This window comes from Macaca mulatta, chromosome 8 (assembly GCF_049350105.2).
Source record: "Macaca mulatta isolate MMU2019108-1 chromosome 8, T2T-MMU8v2.0, whole genome shotgun sequence".
Taxonomy (NCBI): Eukaryota; Metazoa; Chordata; class Mammalia; order Primates; family Cercopithecidae; genus Macaca; species Macaca mulatta.
Genome location: NC_133413.1, coordinates 127325034 through 127344687, shown reverse-complemented (window position 1 = coordinate 127344687; position 19654 = coordinate 127325034). Strand labels below are relative to the sequence as shown.

The following is a 19654-nucleotide window of genomic DNA, read 5'->3' as shown; positions in this document are numbered from 1 at the left end:
TTATATTTTAACATTTTTACTTCGGTGCCCTGATGAATTTGATTCTGAAACATTTCAGGATTAAGTTTCAAAATAGAACTCAACTTTATTTAAGTTGGCATTTCATTGATTTAAAACATGAAGTCCACTTTCTGTAATTCTCCATGGGACTATATAAGAGAGACTATCACATTGATTTTTTATGGCATCCCTTGGTAGATATGAATTTCTACTATATAGACACATACTGTTTTTTAGCATGCTTTTTAAACCCAATGAACTGTGTTTTCGTTGTAAGCATCATTTTTATTAAAAGATAAGAATCACCAGAAAGTGAAAATTTTACTATAGTATGGATGACCCGTCTAAGTTTCTGGCCCTGAAATTTTCATTTTTGATGACTGCCACCTCCACACTTCAGTTGCATCCTGGAGTTTGTCATGGCCTAGAACTGCTTCAGCTATGAACTCACAAACTCAATCATCTTACTCTCTTCTCACCTTAACCTCTTATTTTGACTCTTACTCAATTTCTCTTACTATAGCTATTTTTCAGCCTGTCCCTTGAACCCCTTTGCTGCCTGCCTCCAGTCACCCACCTTAAGTCTTTAATCTTTACTCAAAGCACACTTTATTTCATCTTTGCATCCCTTCTGTTGAAATATTTTCAGTTTTATTGCCACCTTGTCCATATTCCGCTTATACATGACAGAATATGAATCCTGCTTTATCTATTCACTTTTCACAGTTAAGCCTGGGCTGCCTTACATTTATTGCCAACATAATTTCATGATCACCAACCTCAACTAAGTTCTGAATAGTACTTATAATCTGAGTTTTTGTAGTACACTCTCATTTTCCATTTTTTCCTGTTTTAGTTTCCTTGGGCTTCCATAACAAATTGCCACAAACTGGATGGCTCACAGTTCTGGAGGCCTGAAGTCCAAAATCAAGGAGTCAGCAGGGTTAGTCCTCTGAGCACTCTGAGGGAGAATCCGTCTGTCCCACAATTCTCCTCTGGTTTCTTATGGTGCCAACAAATCTGTTTTTTTTTTTTTTTTTTTTTGAAACAGAGTCTCACTCTATCACCCAGGCTGAAATGCAGTGGCATGATCTCAGCTCACTGCAACTTTTGCCTCCCAGGTTCAAGCGATTCCTGTGCTTCAGCCTACCAAGTAGCTGCGACTACAGGCGTGCACCATCACACCTGTGTAATTTTTGTTTAGTAGAGACAAGGTTTCTCCCTGTTGGTCAGACTGGTCTCGAACTCCTGGCCCCAAGTGATCTACCCGCCTCAGCCTCCTAAAGTCCTGGGATTACAGGTGTGAGCCACCGCACCCGACCAAACCTCAGCATTCCCTGGCTTGTGCAGCATTCCAGTCTCTTCTTGTCTTCACATGATGTTCTCTCTGTGTATCTTTTTGTGTCTTTGTATGGCCATCTTCCCACTGTTTCCATCTGTGTCATTGTTTCTCTCTTCTCAAAAGGACACTAGTCATCAGATTTAGGACCCACCCTAGCCCAAAATGACCTCATCTTAATTAATTGCATCTGCAAATACCCAATTTCCAAATAAGGTCTCATTCTGAAGTTCTAGGTGGACATGTATTTTGGAAGGATACCATTCAACCCAATACACTAGCTATTTCAAATTGTTCCCATATTCCTCAGATCTCTGATCCCATCATTTCTTCCTCACTGTAGGCACATAACCTTGAATCCTTGAATTTCACTACTGCACAGAGACAATGGAAGCCATCAAGAATTCTCTCTTTTCATCAACTGATACATTTACCTGGCCCCTCTACCATGCCCACTTATAACAGTGGATGTGGTGTTCCTCTTCCGATCTTAAGCTTCATACCTGTACTTTGTAGACCCTTCCCTCTTTCTCAAGGCCCTCACTCTATCACTGACTTCTGACACTGACTTATATCATTGATCTCTACTTTTATTTGGCTATCCATTAACATTTAATCATACTCAAATATCTCACCTTACAAAAAATAACTAAAAAGAAATCTGACATCACATTTTTGCCTACCGAGCTCTCTCTCCTCCTTTACTCTTTAAAAACCAAACTATTTGAAAGAACGTTCTATATTCACTGTTTCCATTTTTGCATCTCCTGCTTACTCCTTCAGATTCTACACCTACCAGTCCACATAAATTGTTCTTTCCAAGGTCATCAATGGCCTTTACCGTCACTATATTTAAAAGATATTTTTAGTCTATCATACTTGACCACTAGACAAGCCCTCATTAGTTTTCTTTGACACCATTCTCTCTCTCTCTCTAATGGCTTTTCAAACGTCATTGTAGGGTCCTCTTTTTCTGCCCAGCCATCAGATGTTGACATTTATGAGGATTCTATCCAATTCCTTTTTCTCTTCTCTTGGTTTTAATTTATTCCACTGCCATGGGTTTCAAATGCCATTTAATACTGCCTACTCAATGTCTCTACTTAAATGTATCAGACACCTCAAACTCAATAGTCCAAAACTGAATTCTCATGTCTCCCATTCCAAAATCTCATCTTCTTCTGGTGCCCTCTACTGTCATAAATAAGATTACCATCTACTTGTCTTCCCATGCTTAAAACGAAGGCATTATCTTAACTATCTTCTCTCCGACTTCTCCATCAATCCCACATTCAATTACTTACCAGAAATTACTGATTCTTCTCCTAATTATTTCTTAGTTAGGCCTACTCTCTTCATCCTCACTACCACCACCCTAACTCCAGTCTGTTATTATCTGATCTATTTTTACTGGCCCTAAACCTAATCCAACTCCCCTCAGATTCATTTTCTCTACACTGCTGCCAGACAGATGCTTATTCAAAGCAAATACGAGAATCCTCTACTGAAATCTCATGGATGAATTCCAGTCTTAGCATTGAGTACAGATCTTCTGGAACTCTATTCCAGAGAGAAACAGGAATTCAAATTTCTTATCTTTGATTGAATTAGAAATAAATAGAACTTGAAATGGGGGAAAACAGAAAACAACAGATGACGAGAAAAAGTTAATTTAAAAAATGCTACAAAACCCAGCAGAGCAGGGGAAGTCAGACATGAGTGCCTGCAAAAAAAGAATTTCATGAGAAGCAAGCAAAATTGCCCACATAGAACCCTAGAAAGCTTCAAGTTCCAGGTAATACAGGAAGTAGAGATGAGATGGTAGTAGAAGTGTTTTCAGAGTTGTGGAATGATACAAGATTTGGCCAGAGATTCAAAGAAAGCTAAGCAAAATAAGCAATGTAATTATCGACATCAGAAAAAATGAAAATTTACACAAGATAAAAATATATTCACAGTCCACTACTTGACTCGGCCTGGAACAATTAAAATTACAAATAGAAATGTAAGAAAAATACAAAAAAAGTCATATTAGAAAGAATAAAGGGATTAGCAACAGAAAGAATAATATAAAATTCTCCTTTGTCAAATGGAATCAACCTCGATGCCCATTAATGATGAATTAGATTGAAAACAAATGTGGTACATATTCACCGTGAAATACTACGTAGCCATAAAAAAGAACAAAATGATGTCCTTGCAGGAACATGGATGCAGCTGGAGGCTGTTATCCTAAGCAAATTGACACAGGAACACAAAACCAAATACCACATGTTCTCACTTATAAGTGGGAGCTAAACATTAGGTACTCATGGACACAAAAATAGCAAAATAGACATGGGGGTCTACTAATGGGGAAAGGCAGGGAGGCAAGCATTGAAAAACTACTGGGCACTATGCTCAGTACCTGGATGCTGAGATTAACCGTGCCTCTAACCTCAGCATCACACAATATACCCAGGTAGAAACAATCTGCACCTGTACCCCCTGAATCTAAAATAAAAAGTTGACATTATAAATAAATAAATTTCTCCTTTGTTATACTAGGAAGACATAATGTCTAAAATCTATAAATCAAAGATGCTTACTCACATTATCTAGAAGGTAAAAGAATGATAAGTGGCCAGGCCCGGTGGCTCATGCCTGTCATCCTAGCACGTTGGGAAGCAGAGTCGGGCATGTCACTTGATGTCAGGAGTTCAAAATCAGCCTGGCCAAAATGGTGAAACCCCGTCTCTACTTAAACAAAAAAGCCAGATGAGATGGTGGGCCTTTGTAACCCCAGCTACTCGGGAGACTGAGGCAGGAGAATCGCTTGAACCTGGGAAGCGGAGGCTGCAGTGAGCGGAGATCATGCCACTGCACTCCAGTCTGGGTGACAGAGGAAGACTCTAAGGGAAAAAAAAAAATTGGCAGTGGTTTCCTTTGGGGTGAGGGGGCATGCCATCAACGGACTGATAATTTTTGTGTAAGATTTTTAGATTTAATTATTTGTATATTATATGCAAGTATTGCTATAATAAAAGCTAAATTTTAAAATATTTTTCAGTGGTTTACCCAGGCTCTTACGATATAGTCTGAACCCCAAAATATGGCTTGTGAGGCCTGTGGCAAAGCGTTCACCACTTCAACCACACTTAACACCTTCATTCTCTCTTGTAAGTGCCAGATATATTGAGCTTTCTTTACCCTCTAAAACAAATGATGACTTTGCTCACCTCTAGTGTGTCCGGAATTGGCAGGTTCATTGATCTCGCTGACTTCAAGAATACAAACGTGGACCCTGACAGTGAGTGTTACAGTTCTTAAAGATGGTGTGTCCGGAGTTTGTTCCTTCAAACGTTCAGCTGTGTCCAGTTTCTTCCTTCCGGTGGGTTTGTGATCTTGCTGACTTAAGCAATGAAGCTGCACACCTTCCCGGTGAGTGTTACAGCTCACAAACTCACCGCGAACCCATATAGCGAGCAGTCACAAGATACATTGTACAAACAAGGCTTCCACAAGGTGGAAACCTACCCGAAAAGCTTACCAGTGCTCGCTTTGTCAGCCTGCTTTTATTCCCTTATCTGACCCCCCCCCCCCATCCACATCCTGCTGATTGGTCCGTTTTACAGAGAGTTGATTGGTCTATTTTACAGACAGCTGATTGGTCTGTTTTACAGAGAGTTGATTGGTCTATTTTACAGACAGCTGATTGGTCCATTTTACAGAGCGCTGATTGGTCCGTTTTACAGAGCGCTGATTGGTGCATCTACAATCCTTCAGCTAGACACAGAGTGCTAGACAGAAAAGTTCTCCTAGGCCCCCACTAGATTAGCTAGATACAGAGCACTGATTGGTGCATTTACAAACCGTGAGCTAGACACAGAGTGCTGATTGGTGCATTTACAATCCTCTAACTAGACATAAAAGTTCTCCAAATCCCCACCCGACGCAGGAGCGCAGCTGGCTTTGCTTAGTGGACCCCGCGCCAGGGTCGCCAGCGAGCCGCCCGCCAGTGCCGCGCAGTGTCTGCACTTCTCAGCCGTTTGGCGGTCGACGGGACCGGGCGCCAAGAAGCAGGGGGTGGCCTCCCTCGGGGAGGCTCGGGCCGCCTGGGAGCCCACCGCGGGAGGTGGGTGGGGGGAGGCCTCGGGCATGGCTGGCTGCAGGTCCCGAGCCCTGCCCCGCGGGGAGGCAGTTGAGACCCAGCGAGAATTCGAGCGCAGCGCCAGCGGGCCGGCAGTGCTGGAGGACCTGGCGCACCCTTTGCAGCTGCTGGCCCGGGTCGGGTGCCGAGCTCCTCACCGCCCCGGGCCGGCGCAGCGGCTCCAAGTGCGGGGACTCGCCGAGCCCGCGCCCACGCCAGCGGCGCGCACAGCCCCGGTTCCCGCCGCCGCCTCTCTTTCCACACGTACCCTCAAGTAGAGGGAGCCAGTTCCGGCCTTGGCCAGCTCAGAGAGGGGCTCCCACAGTGCAGCGGCAGGCTGAAGAGCTCTTCAAGCGCGGCCAGAGTGGGCGCTGAGGCCGAGGAGGCGACGAAAGCGAGGGCTGCTAGCACGTTGTCACCTCTCACTAGGACCTTCTATGAGATGTTGTTTCTGTCTAGGATTGCTATCTGCTGCTCCTCCCAACCGTCTCTTGGCTATGCTCCAAAACGCCGCCTCTCTTGTTCCACATCCAAGGTAAGTTTGCTTCCTATTTACTCCCTTGGCACTCAACTTTGCTCTGTGATAGCATCTATCACATGTATGGTAATATCTTATTGAATTATCTGTTCCCCACCCTGCCATCTAGACTGCAAGCAACATGAGAGCCCAAATCCCATCTTTCATGTTTATTGTCCTATGCTCAGAATCCAGAAAGAGATGCTGATTTTAAAACTGATGCTCAACGCATACCTAGAACAACGCCTGGCACCCAGTAGACGCAACAAAAAAGTTGAATGAATGACAGAAAGAGAGAGCAAATTTGCACTTAGATTCATGCTGTTCAATAAAGTTAACCCAAGGCAAAATTGTAAAAATACAAGGAATTTAACTTAAGTACTTTTTTTTTCTTTATAAACAAGCTTCCCTTGTTTAATTGCTTACTAAGCACACTCTAAATAAAGCTCAACCTTTTTGTATCACCACCAAGGTTAATTCACTAATGAGTTGGTAACAACATTGTTTCAAATTAAAACCATTAGCAGGAGATGACCATGCTTAATCCAAAGCATCTTAAAGATGATTATGAGTTAAATGCCTTACTCTACAAGTTTCTACGTGTGAGAAAATGAAGCCCAGAAACATCAACGACTCACCAGATACCACAAAGCAAATTCAGCTCAAAACTGGGTCTTCAGATTCCCAACACTGCACTCCCTCCAGAAGTAACGTCGCTTACTTGGAGAGAGAGACGTCCTGGGAAGACAGGATGAGGGTGATAATTTCTAAAGTTAGGCAAGCTTTCTTGATGCTCCTTAAATTTCAGTAGCCTCAACCCACACCTACTTCAGCGGGTTACTGTAAGATTAACGAGTTATCAGCTATGATAGCACCTGGTAAATTATAAACTGGAAAGCACTTGGTAAACTGTAAAGTACTTGGTAAACGGTAACCATAAAGCCCAGTACAAATATTGGTGGATTTCAGAGAACATTGCCCTCTGACCCTGGCAATCCCATCGTAAAATCTTGAGCTATTTCTTTGCATGACAAGTCCCAGATTGAATCCTGTAGAAGTGTAGAGCAACTAGTATCCTCAGTACCAATTTGGAAGCAATATTTATAGAAATTCAATTCAGGCTGTTTTCTGACGGTTTGCTAAACTTCCCTGGTATAAAAATTTAAGAGTTGATAAACAGTTTACTATTCTGCTGCCAGTTCAGTCCTGAGACGCTTTTTTCATCCCCACTGCGTCCAGTTACCAAAAAAGGAAATGTCTTCTCTGACAGAATCAGATAGGTAGCGGGTTTTATAGGCATTAGAATGTCTTTAATGAGGGTGAGCATGGGGAAATGTTTTCAATAATTAGAACATTTACCGCAGGATTCTAGAGTCTCCCCGGGGTTCAGGAGAGGATTCTTCTCCAACAAGTCTTCCTTCAGTATGCATTAACTGATACTCTATTGCATAGAATTCATCCTCGCCAAAGGCATGTGTGAAACATTTAAGTAACCAAATGATGTCTCTGGAGTCCTGTGCCCATAGTTTCTGATGATATGTAGAGTTGCTCTCAGAGAGACACCACCACAAACCTTTGTGCCAGGAGGTTTTGGGGGATTAAGTTATCAGGGTGCTTTCAGGTGCAAGGAAATGAATACCCCAATAAAAGTGCCTCAAACAATTGGATTTTTATTATTGTTACTGTCTCGCAGAACAAGACTAGCCATAGGTAGGCAGTTGCTGGGTTGGGTCAGAAGCTCAGTGATGTGATCAAAGACACTGCTTTTCATCTTTCTGTTCTCTCATCTTCAAAGTGCACTTGTATTTCCCACATAGGTCACAGCGTGGCTGCAGCATGGGCAAGTTTTACAATTGCATGTGAAAATATCTGGAAGAAAGAAAAAAAAGAGGTAGGGAGGAAGACAGCTTACCTTCTATTTCTCCTCATGTAAGGGGAAAAAATGTTTTTCAGAACCCTCCCCAGTAAACTTCCCTCTATGTTTTATTAGACACGACTGGATTCTAAAGCCATCTTGAACTGCAAGAGGGACAGGGAAAAGTGAAGCCGTCATCTCTGTCCCTGTCTTGGAATAGAGCACTTCCAACAGGCAAGAAGGATGAGCAAAACACTTGTTGGATTGGCTGTTATAATAAGCCACTATTTGCGTGTTCTGAATACTTCACATGTATTAGTCCACTAGATCCTCATAACAAACTCTTGGGGTAAGCGTGATTCATTATTTACAGATAAGCAAACTGAAATGTAGAAGTGTTAAGTAACATAGTGAGGAGGTGAAGGAGCCAAGATTCCAACTCCACCATCCGGCCGCAGAGGCTACACAAGGCGTGGTTCTCAGCCAGCAGCGTCTGCCACAGCAGGCTGCCTCTAAAATAATAACACGTAACAGTTCTAAGTGATGCTCGTCTGCCTCAGAAGTGCAAATGTAACATTTCCCCCTGGCTGCAGTCATGGTGTGGGTGAAAAGGGCAGAGGGGCATCCAAGAGTGACAAGAATTGCTTTCTGTCATCATCAAGGCTGCATCAGCTTACGCTGTGATCAGGATAAGGTTTGAGACCAGGAGAGTCTACTTCATTGCCAGGGGCCAGGGACAAATGGTCAGCTGTCCGTCATGCTATAATGGGAATCAGAAAGTCTCGGCAAGTCAGGGGCAAGTGGTTGAAGGATCCAGTTACAAGCAGGCAGGATTATAATAAAATAGAGGCTCTAAGAGGAATGTTTTAGGGGCATTTCCACTATCTCATTTTCAAATGAGAAAAAATGAGGCTAAATAAGGTGGAGAAATTTATCTAACATCACTCAACTAGTTTAGACTCCAGGATGTGAGGACTTTTTTCCAGGTAGACACCAAGTAATAATTTGGAGGCATGTCTTCAATGAGACCTTCATTGTCTGACTCCTGCAAAAAGCATCTGTCCTAGCAATTCATACATTCTTCTATTATAATATTGAATTTATTCTCTAGTGCAAGGTCTCTCCCATTAGTTTGGGAGGGGCCCAGTAATAGCCAGACCACTCCCAACATCAGATGTGAATCTTGACATCTACTTGCTAGCTGAGTGGATCGTGATGAATTACATCACCTCTCCAACACTCACTCTCTTCTTCTGTAAAATGGGAAGTGCAATAGTTCCAACCTCACAGTTTTGTTGGAACAATTACATTTTAAACACATAGCGCTGCATGCCAGGCAGATTCAGGGGTTGGCAAGTAGCAGCGACTATTCACTTTATATCTTCCTGCTGCCTATTCCCATGTTTGCTAAATCAATTTTTCGATCCACAGAGGGAACTCCGGGACAACAACATAACAGCGAGCAGGTGGCAGAGCATCACCGAGACATAAAGATATGAGGAAGAGAGGGGCGCAGGGAAGGTATCAGTCCAAAAAGGTAGTAAGATCATATGAAACTAAAGATATGAAATAAACAGGTGATGTAGAAGTTCCTTCGCCATTAACTCATTCTCCCAAACCTGATTTGAGTTCCTTAAGATTTAGGTAAGACAGGTCCCATTTTCACTGACTTCCTTGGAGAGACCTAAAGAATTTAAAGCAATTTGCTTTAGGTCATATAGTTGGTAAGTGGCAGAGCCAGGACTAAGCACCAAGTTCAAATAGCTCCAAAAACAGGTCCTACACACCTACAGTCACTGTGAGGATTAAATAAGCTGATACATGTACAGTTCTTGGCACAATGACTGGTACAGGAGTGGTGGTTGATGCCTTTGTTAGTTTCATCATTATTACATTTCAACAGATCCCTCTCGTACTGGTATCAGAAGAGAAAGACTATGACATTATTGCTTCTAAGGAAGAGGTGAAGCCCTCTCACCCCCAATATGCCTCAATGCCAGAATCAGGAGGCAGATGAGAGGTACACAGCCCCATGAGAAGCAGTGCTTGACACAGGCTACTGTAATAGGTGTCCATCCATCCAAGTCCTACTGCCCAGCACTCAGCTCAGACGGAACAAGAGGCTGCCAGACGAGAGGTAGGGAGGGTGGCACAGATGCAACTGTCACCCTAACTGTATTTCTCACCCTACCATAACCTTCATTACTGACATGGTCAAAAAGAAAACAGAGGCTACAGCAATGGCAGCAGAAGCAGCAATGAAAGCAACCAAGAGAGAAGGCAGCTGGCACTGGAGGGCCTCGTGCCAGGTTCCAGGCACAGAGGGATTCTGGCAGTGATTACAGCGGTAAATAGAGCTGATGGTTGTGCCGGGGCCCTGGGCCTACCAGGAAGGGAGCAGGGGAGATGAGATTCTTATAATTACACTGCTTTAGACTCAGCTATCATGGGGTTACCCACAGAGGACTCTGATCTGTCCCCAGGCTGGGAGTTGCAGAAGCACCTGTTACAGCAGAAGTCGTTTGGCAAGCCAAACAAAACACGGATTCATCCAGGCCACCTGTAAAGGAATTTGATGCCTAACAACCTAGGCAAAGCTTCTAATTGTCATAATTAATTTGGCACCTATTCACTGGTAGGTGCTAAACAAGTACCATATGGCGAAAGCCCATTTCCTGCTAACGTGGTTTAATCCCCCCTATGATTAGAGCTGCGAGAAATTGTGTCATTTGAAAAACTCAAGCACAATATTTTCCTCACAAAACTGTTTTTAGTGTCTCTTCTTTTGGCCCTCTCTCTCCCACTATTGTTACGAACATCTTACTTTCTTCAGTTTATCCAGCTACTGCTTCCCCGATGCATAATTTAGGTTATAATTATTTTCTCATTTTCCCCTCCAGCTGGCACTAGTTTGGTGCTCCCATTTCATAGATCTTTAAAATGGCACACTGTTGCTCTGGCTTATTTAGAAATCCTGGAAAGAGGGGAAGTGTAGATTGCAGGGCAGCCTCAGCCCTCAGAAAAGTTTATCTGCTCTATCATGGGTCCCAGCTGACAGGATGCCAGGCCAGCAAGCTAACAACCAACAGCTGAGCGCCATGGCAAAGAACTATATAAAGACAATCATCTGGCCTCTGCTACTTTAAAAACAAAAGGCAAGAGATAGCATACTGGAGAGGAAAGAAAATAAAAATTTTTAATAATGATAGTGTCCCGCGTATCAAGCTCCCATTGTATTTCCACATGGCACAGTTAATATCAGAGGCTACCTCCACTGATTCAGACTTCCATCAAACAAGACACGTGGGACACAAAGGAGTTTCTCATTCTGTTTCTGTATATGTCACCCTAAAAAAATACAGTGATCCAAAGTTCATCACTGAAAGATGTGGGGAAAAAGTGGTGACCAAAACTTTGCAGTGTAATAATGGACCTTTTTTAACCTAAAAATGTGAAAAACAATGCATCAATTTTCATACTTTTAAATTTTCTTTCTTTTGATCCCCAGTATATTATCAGTATACTCAAATGACATTAATATTAACCAATGTCAGCAGTCTGTATTCTGTAAGGAATTGAGCTCATATAATGAATCACCTTGAGTATTTTTCAAACACAAAATTACAACGATTTATAAATGTTCATCTTTAAAACACATTTGAGAATGATTGTCCCAAAGGTTAAGTAGAAGCTTTTTCAAAAAACAGATCACAAGGAACTGTGCCAACCCTTTCTTGAAAATTTCTATAAAATTCAAAGGAAGAAATAAATAGGAAATCTAGTTTATAAATGAAATTTAATATAGTAATCGTATATTTATAGGCCAAGAGCTCATATGCAAAACGTCTGAAGGAACGCAATGGTCAGATACTGAGATGCTGGCGACTGGTCATTTGCCAATGCTGAACTTGGGAATTCCTCATTTATATAGAGGGCAATTAAGTACCAAAGGGCTAGAATAACTTTACTTATCGTGGGAAAAAAAAGGTTAAGGACAAACTAAACTTAGTCCAGATAATTCTCAGATCCTCACATAAAACAACTTGCATTTCTTTTATTACTATTATTATTTATTTTTATTTTTTTGAGGCCAAGTCTCCCTCCGTCACCCAGGCTGGAATGCAGGGGCATGATCTCAGCTCACTGCAACCCCCACCTCCCAGGTTCAAGGGATTCTTATGCCTCAGCCTCCTGAGTAGCTGGTACTACAGGTGAGCATCACCACGCCCTGCTAATTTTTGTATTTTTAGTAGAGACGGGGTTTTGCCATGTTGGCCAGGCTGTTGTTGAACTCCTGAGCTCAAGCAATCTGCCCACCTCGGCCTCCCAAATTGCTGGAATTACAAGCATGATCCACCATGCTGGCTCTTGCATTTATTTTAAAAAGAGAAAAACCGTGTCTCTTCTGTTCTCCTTTGTCTTCAAGAACTGATTGTTATAGTTTATTAAATATTAAAATTACATAGCTTGTTATAAATTTGTATTTTGCAGACAATAACCATTATAAATATCACTTAGATCTGCAACTATTTTTTATTAACTTTATTGTTTGCATCAAAAAGACAGCACTTTTTGGGTACAGTTAGATAGTCCAACTCAATGGTAAGAACCATTTTAACTCCTAAAACTGAACAACTGTGTTAGTTGTGAACACTAGATATAAGTCATGAAACTCCAGCTTGAATTTACTTAGGCAAAAAGAGATTTTATGAAAAGGATATCAGAATGTTTCATGTATATAAACAAGAGCAAGGCCTGGAGTCTTACACAACTTGACCCCAGGAAAAAGGAAGCGAAGCACTCTCCCTCCCTCCCCTTTTGTGCTTTTAGTGGTTCCATTTCAGTCACCTCCATTAGGGGGTGAACTTTCTCACATGGTGACCACCAGCAGCTTCCAAGCCCCTGATCCACAACTTCTACTGGCAGAAATACTCATCTACTCTTTTAGTGCCCATTCAAAAAATCCTAAGGGCAAACCCATCAGCCTGCCTTGAGCTGCATGACTACATCCAGGAAGGTGGAGTACCCTTAGTCACAGACCACCTAAACGGCATGATTAGAATTCAAGTAGAAATAATTATCCACAAAAAGCAGGGCAGCCCGCTGGACAGACAAACCGAGAATAATCAAGTAAAGCAAAACAAGCACGAATTCTGAAAGCTCAGGCAATGCCAGAAAGGTCAGGTGACACAAGGTGGAATACCGAAAGTTGGCATTAAAGCATTCTTAGAGAGACAGAGAGAGAGAGTTATATTTTACTTCTATGTCCCAGTCAAAACAACAAATAACTTTAAAACTTGGAATACATCATTTTTCTCTCCCCTCTCTTAGATGTTTTTCTGTCACCTTCCCCTGTCATCTAAGTTTTGGGTCTATAAATTGCCCCTCAAAACTTATGCAAAGCATAAGGTGTTCATCAGAATTGTTTCAGGGTTGTGTTACTTTTAGGATCAAGAGCTTCTTGTGTGCATTTCTTTATTCCAGATTCACAGCATCATCTTTTGGGCTTTGAGAGTCTGATGTAATTTCCAGTTCATACTCCTTTTTCAATTGCTGCACTTTCACGTTTAGGTCCAGTAAAGTTCTAGCCAGCTGGTGGTTTTGGAAATGCATTTCCACCTAAAAGTTAGAAAAAAATAAAAATTTTTATTAGCATGAGATACAGATCAAATGAAACCACTCTCTGACTACACAGAAGAAATAAGTTTGTAGGAAAAGAAATTAAGATATCAAGAAAGATGTATTTCTTATTCTCCAGTTCTATTTGGTCTGGCTATAAAACTGACTTTCTATATGACAAGGTAAAATCCAGATATATAAATAGCTTTTGAAATGGCCTTGAAATGAAAACAACAACAGCTGATGCACAAAGCTGTCCATATGAAAAATACCTATGTACTGAAGGCTGTTTTCAAGCAATAGCATGTGATCCACAATGAAATCATTTCTCTTTATGTGCCTTCTGAGCCACAGGATAACTGCCTACAGCCACCTGAGTATTCAGAATCTGTGCCTATTTACTTGATTACTTACCATTTCAAGTTTTCAGGATTTTAAATGGTCTACCTGCTGAGCAAAAGCATTTAATGACACCTTAGAGGCACATGTATAGTTATGTGTACTTATATAATCTAACATTTTTCACTCTGGAGTGAAATCTGTTAGATATCAAGGCTGATTTATACCATCCTCCAATGGGAGTTTTATGAAGGTCCTCATGTGTTTCAAAAAAGATCTCTCGGGCATGTTACCCCGGGGACAGTCCAGCAAAGCTTAGTCCAACGTAATCTTTGTATTATAACTGAAAACTAATGATCAACTACTTGCAAATTTCTTCAGCTAGGGCTTGTTTAATGCAGTTCATGAGGAATTTGTTCTCTCTGCTAAAAAAGCTTCATCAGCTTGTCAGTAGAAACCACCCCAGGATGAACCAGGACAGTGTGTTGGTAAAAAGTAAATACTCATGGTCACCTAATTTGCAAAATAAAGCTACTGGATAAAACTATCTTTCAGTTTTTCTCTGAGACATGCTTCTCCATTCTGCAGCACCTAGAATCATTTTTCTGACAGCAAGAATTAGGAAAGAATAAAATAAGTGAATGTCCAGCAAACAAGCAGTAACAGTAACCATACAATCACCACCAAAAAACCCTTGCACCTTGCCTGCAGGAAGCTTCAGCTCTCTAGGGTAGCCCAGATGCTTTATAATCCTGCTCTACTTTTGCGCTTCCTTTCCTGGCCCTCTTTCCAATGCCAGCTCCCATTGCAGCTGGTCAGAAACCTTGCCAGTACCTGAACAGACGCTGAGCTGAAGCACACCTCTTTCTGTCCCCATTTCTGTTTAAGATGCCCTTTGCCAGCTCTCTCTGCTGAACCCAGTCAAACGCCAGCTCTTCTGAGAAGCCTTCCCTGATTGCATGGGCAGACGTAATTGCCTCTTATCTGTGCATCCGCAGCACTCTGTACAAGTGTCTCTCAGAACACGCTGACCAGACCAGACTGATGATTTTGAGGGTAGAGTGTATCTTATTCATAATTGTATCCCCAACTAAGAGTGCACTGTCTGGGCACACAACCCAGTAGGTTCTCTTTGTGTTTGTTATAAAAGTGAGTGAATTAATTAACTGATGAATATCCATCCTGTACTTTCATGCAAGAATCAAGAAGAAAAATTACTGGTAATGATTTACCATCTAAATTAAGTATGTATAATTCACACTTATGAAATTCAAACATCAATGGTTCTTTAACTTTTCTTTCATCGTGGATCTCTTTGAGAATCTGATGAAAGTTATGAACCCTCTGATGAAAAACTATATGCACATCAAAAATTTTGTATACAATTTTAGGTATATAGAACCCCTGAAATCCACTCACAGACCCTAGAAATCAATGATTCTCACTAAGAAAACCCAAACAACAAAAAATAGTATAAATAGCAACACAACTCTAAATTAAATTTGCTCATCATCGTTCCTTACAAATACTATCCTAATACATGATACATGTACATTTGTATAGCAATGTATGTCAGTTCCTGTAAAAATCCAGTTAATAGCCAAAAATTGAAAACTAAGTATTCTAGTGGTGATGATATTAAGGTACAGTATCCACACTCATGTGCCTCTTCCTTATGACCAGGATAAAATGATTGACCAAGATGTTGACCATCGTCTGTAACCCAAGGACACATTATTTGTGTATGTGTAAACTTCGCTGGTTCCCTCCTGGAAAAAGTCCTGATTTTTTGATAGGAATGTATCTGTTCTTTTTTGGTACAGAGTCCAAGGTCTATAGTAATCATTACAATAATAGCCACTAAACAATACCCATGGTCTAAGCATTTCATAGAATATTATCTCACATAAGCTCTGGAATCCTATGAGATTATAAATTCCATTTTACAGATGGGTAAACAAACTCAAACTGGCTAAGTACCAATCCCAAAGTTGTAGGGCCAGCAAGTGTTTGCAGAACCTGTAAATGGTAATGTTGGTATTTGAGCCCTCATCTGTTTAGATTTTATTGCCACCAGCGGTCTACAGTCATACCACCCCGAATGCCCCAATCTCACCAGATTTTATTGCCACCCCCAACATACTACTTGTCTAAAGCTCCTAACAACTTACCAGAATGTTAAGGTTGAAAGCTGTCTCAGAGCTTATTCAGTGTAATCTCATCTGATTTAAATGTGAGTCCCCTGAGGCTCAGGAAGGGGTACCGGCAGATCCCAAGACTCCAATGCAGAGATGGCTGCGCCAGGTTTCAGCCTTCCAGTTTAGCATCCTGGCCCATAGCACAGGCCTCCAGGGGCCAAATGAGGTGGCTCCGGCTGCCCTGCTGCTCAGACTCACCGCTTAGGCTTGGGGTGAAAACCAGGTGTTTCTTCGACATTGTTGGATCAGATAGTAAATCTGGTAGTAAATCTAATTTAACCCATGTTAACAATGTGAATCTGACAAGGAATTTCGGATATTGTCTTTTTTTTTTTTTTGAGACGTCTCGCTCATGTCGCCCAGGCTGGCATACAATGGCACAATCTCGGCCCACTGCAGCCTCTCCATCCCGGGTTCAAGTGATTCTCCTGCCTCAGCCTCCTGAGTAGCTGGGATTATAGGCGCCAGCCCCCATGCCCAGCTAATTTTTGTATTTTTAGTAGAGACGGGGCTTCACCATGTTGGCCAGGCTGGTCTTGAACTTTTGGCCTCAGGTGTTGCCTTGCCTTGGCCTCCCAAAGAGCTAGGATTACAGGCGTGAGCCACAGCACCGGCCTAATACTGTTCTTCTTAAACTCAGAAATGCGATAACGTTCTTAAGACAATTTACTGATGGTTGGATCAGTTCTAAAGTAGTGGTTAATTGTATTAGTGTATTAGTAATCAGTGCAAAAGAGAAGAATTTTCCAGGTCTCCACTGCACACTTTCCTAGGCAGCACCATTTTAAAGTTTGAATTGCTCCTATTCATTGTGTCCGTTTCAAATCGTGACTAATTTCCAGTTTTTTTAATTTAAAAAAAAAATCAGTCAGCTAAAATACTTACCTGTCCACCCTCCTGTTTAATATTCGGACATAACCTGTGTAATGTTCAAAACTGGGCAATTTTACAAAATGCCTTATTTCCAGTTTTCTGAATTATTACCCACGGGAAAGATAAGAATAAAACTTGCGGGGTATAAAGAAAGAGTTTACTGATGGACAGTCTCCATCAGTCCCAAGAGAGTTTATGTCATGGAAGTTTCCTCCTCCATGAGCCATAGTTACACATAGTCACAGTTCCCTACAGGGCAGAAAACTATAGAAACGGGTTGGGGAGGAGACATCTTGGGTATGTCACTGGTAGACCAGGCAACTCCCTCCCCAACACCACCACCACCACTACCACCACGGGTCCTGTAGGGCCCCTTTCCTTCCCAACGATGCTGGAGAGGCGGGGCGTCAACGCCGTGTCCAGACCTGAGCTGGCCTCCCCAGGAAGAATAGCCGAAGGGGCCAGGGCTCCCTCCCTGGGAACAGCTCCCGTCGCTCTCCCCAAGGTCTCGGGTGGGCTACGCGGCCAGCTGCTCTGGAGCCCGAGGAGAGGTCCCGGGAGAGGGAGTCCTGGGAGCCGTCCGCCCAGCCCGTGCTCTCACCAGCTCCGCCCGCAGCCCGGCCAGGGTGGCCTCGACGCGCGCCCAGCTCTGCTCCTCCCGCGCCGCCGCCGCTGCCGCCGCCTCCCGCTCGCGCCTCGAGGTCCCACGCTGCACCGCCCACTGGAAGGCGCGAGTCAGCCGTCGTTTGAGGTCCTCCAGCAGCGGGCTGGCGGCGAGGGCCTCCTCCTGGACGTCCGTGCTCCTGCCGTCCCCGGGGAAGCCGCACGCGGGACGAGGTGGGAACCAAAGCTCCGCTCTACCTGGGAGTCCCTGGAGACCCTGGGAAATTCTCTGTCTGAAGCGGCGGAAGTCTCCGGGGCCCATCACGGAGACGCCTGGTCACTCCTTCAGCGCTGCTGCCGAAAGATAAGTTTCCTAGTTTGATGTTTAAAGCTGGTCAGGGCGGGGGCGGAGGTAATTCAAGAACTCTTGCCAAGTGGGACGCTGCAACTGCCCCGCCATTCAGAGACGCTCCTTTACTCCCAGTCCCATCTTAGTCCTCCATTAGCGACAGAGGAAGGAGGCGTTCCCATAACTCCAGAAGTTTCAGCTGGGTCGCTTTTTTCTGCTGCTTGCATTGAAAGGAAGTCTTTCTAAGGAGAAGGCTTGGGAACTGAGCAGTCAGTCTACATAAGTGGAAGTGGAGGTACAGGTGGAAGGTTTGTGACCAAAGGTAGAATATTTCAACCCAAAGCCGCCTTAGTTGCCTTGATCTCCTAATACTTCATTCCTTAAAAACAATTTTTTTTTCTTACTACTCTCTGCCAGGGACTTTGCCAAGTTTGGGGGATGCCAAGGCTTAATTAGACCCCTTACCTTTCCCTAGGAATTGACCGCAGTCAAGGGGGAGAAGCTTGGCCCTGTTTGCCAGTTAGAATGGACTTTCTACAAGTTCAGTAAGGCATACCTAGAAGTCTGGGTCTCCATGCTCCTTTCTGCGTTTGACTCCTGTCTGCCATGTCCACGTTTATGAAGGGATTAAAATGAAAAATCAGAATTCCCCTTAGCCCAAAGTGTGTGTGTTTAATTCCCAGCTGATAAGGTTTGGATCTGTGTCATCACCAAATTCCAGTGGAATTGTAATCCCCAGTGTTGGAGGTGAGGCCTGGTAGGAGGTGATTAGATCATGGAGGTAGAGTTCTCATGAATGGTTTAGCCCCATGCCCACCTGGTACTTTATAGTGAATGAGTTCTTAAGAGATCTGGTTGTTTAAAGTATGCGGCACCTCCCCTCTCTCTCTCACTCCTGCTCCTGCCATGTAAGACACCTGCTCTCGCTTTGCCTTCCACTATGAGTAAAAGCTCCCTGAGGCCTCTCCAGAAGCAGACGCTGCCATGCTTTCTGTATAGCATGCAGAACCATGAGCCAATTAAACCTCTTTTCTTTCCAAATTACCCAGTCTCTGGTATTTCTTTATAGCAGTGGGAGAACAGACTAATGTACCAACTCCAGGTAATCATGTGACAATATTACTTGTATGTCCTTTATCAAAGAACATATTCTGCCTCTTTTTGATCTAATAAGGAATTTCTAAAAAGGAGTGAACAATCCAAACTTTTGTATGATCATAGAATGCAATTACAAAAGAAAACATAATTTAGACACAACTCTCACCTTATTCATTATTCATTCATTCATTTATTCATTCAAAAGTTACAAGTCACTTGCAATGTTCCAGGGTCCATGGTAGGCATCGAAGGCATTAACAACTGATTTTTATTCGTGCTTAGTATGTGCCAGGCAATTTTTATGTGTTTAATCTCGACACCTACCTTGTGAGGTAAGTACTATTAGTTTCTGCATTTTACAGTTGAGGAAACTAAGGCAAGAGGTTAAGACATACACCAAATATCTCAAAGCTGGTAAGGGATCCACTGGAAATTTGCACCTAAGAAGTCTGGCTTGTGCTCCAAACCACTGGGATACGCCCTGGATAAGCTTTATCTCCCAAAGAGGAAGAGAATTGCTCAGTTTATATGTTGCATGAGTGAGTGAGTGAGATTAAGTGTTCAAATTCACTATGCTCATAAACTTCGGCTCTATTGAAATGGCTTAGGCTCAACTGGATAAGGAGGAATACAGGTTACTCAGCCTGTGCAGACAATGTACTAAATTCAACAGCTTGCAATAGTTTATAACCCAAGCACAGTAAAATTCCTACTATTGTATATTGCTTCATAAAG

General features: G+C 42.7%; 1 protein-coding gene and 1 long non-coding RNA gene across 3 annotated transcripts; one reads left to right on the top strand and one right to left on the bottom strand.

Moving 5' to 3' along the window:
* Nucleotides 1-5102: 5102 nt before the first annotated feature.
* Nucleotides 5103-10604, top strand: LOC106999907 (uncharacterized). Its single transcript, XR_013397407.1, has 3 exons — nt 5103-6003; nt 7803-7876; nt 7976-10604. It is a non-coding gene; the product is annotated as an uncharacterized LOC106999907 (long non-coding RNA).
* AARD (alanine and arginine rich domain containing protein) lies at nt 7636-19328 on the bottom strand. 2 transcript variants are annotated; one of them, XM_015145908.3, is made up of 3 exons: nt 17471-19328; nt 13283-13459; nt 7636-7854 (listed from the first exon to the last, which is right to left on the bottom strand). In XM_015145908.3, the coding sequence occupies exons 1-2, from the start codon at nt 17792-17794 to the stop codon at nt 13316-13318; spliced, it is 468 nt and encodes a 155-aa protein (XP_015001394.3). In that variant the 5' UTR covers nt 17795-19328; the 3' UTR covers nt 7636-7854; nt 13283-13315. The 2 variants fall into 2 exon arrangements, with proteins under 2 accessions (XP_015001394.3, XP_015001393.3); XM_015145907.3 differs by lacking the exon at nt 7636-7854 and having other exon boundaries at nt 12255-13459.
* Nucleotides 19329-19654: the final 326 nt, after the last annotated feature.

Bases quoted from the DNA above. Each gene is read 5' to 3' on its own strand.
- AARD (XM_015145908.3), bottom strand. From the start codon at position 17,794: ATGGGCCCCGGAGACTTCCGCCGCTTCAGACAGAGAATTTCCCAGGGT. The intron at 13,460-17,470 runs GTGAGAGCACGG...TCTAACTTTTAG, and splicing joins CCGGGCTGCGGGCGGAGCTG to GTGGAAATGCATTTCCAAAA.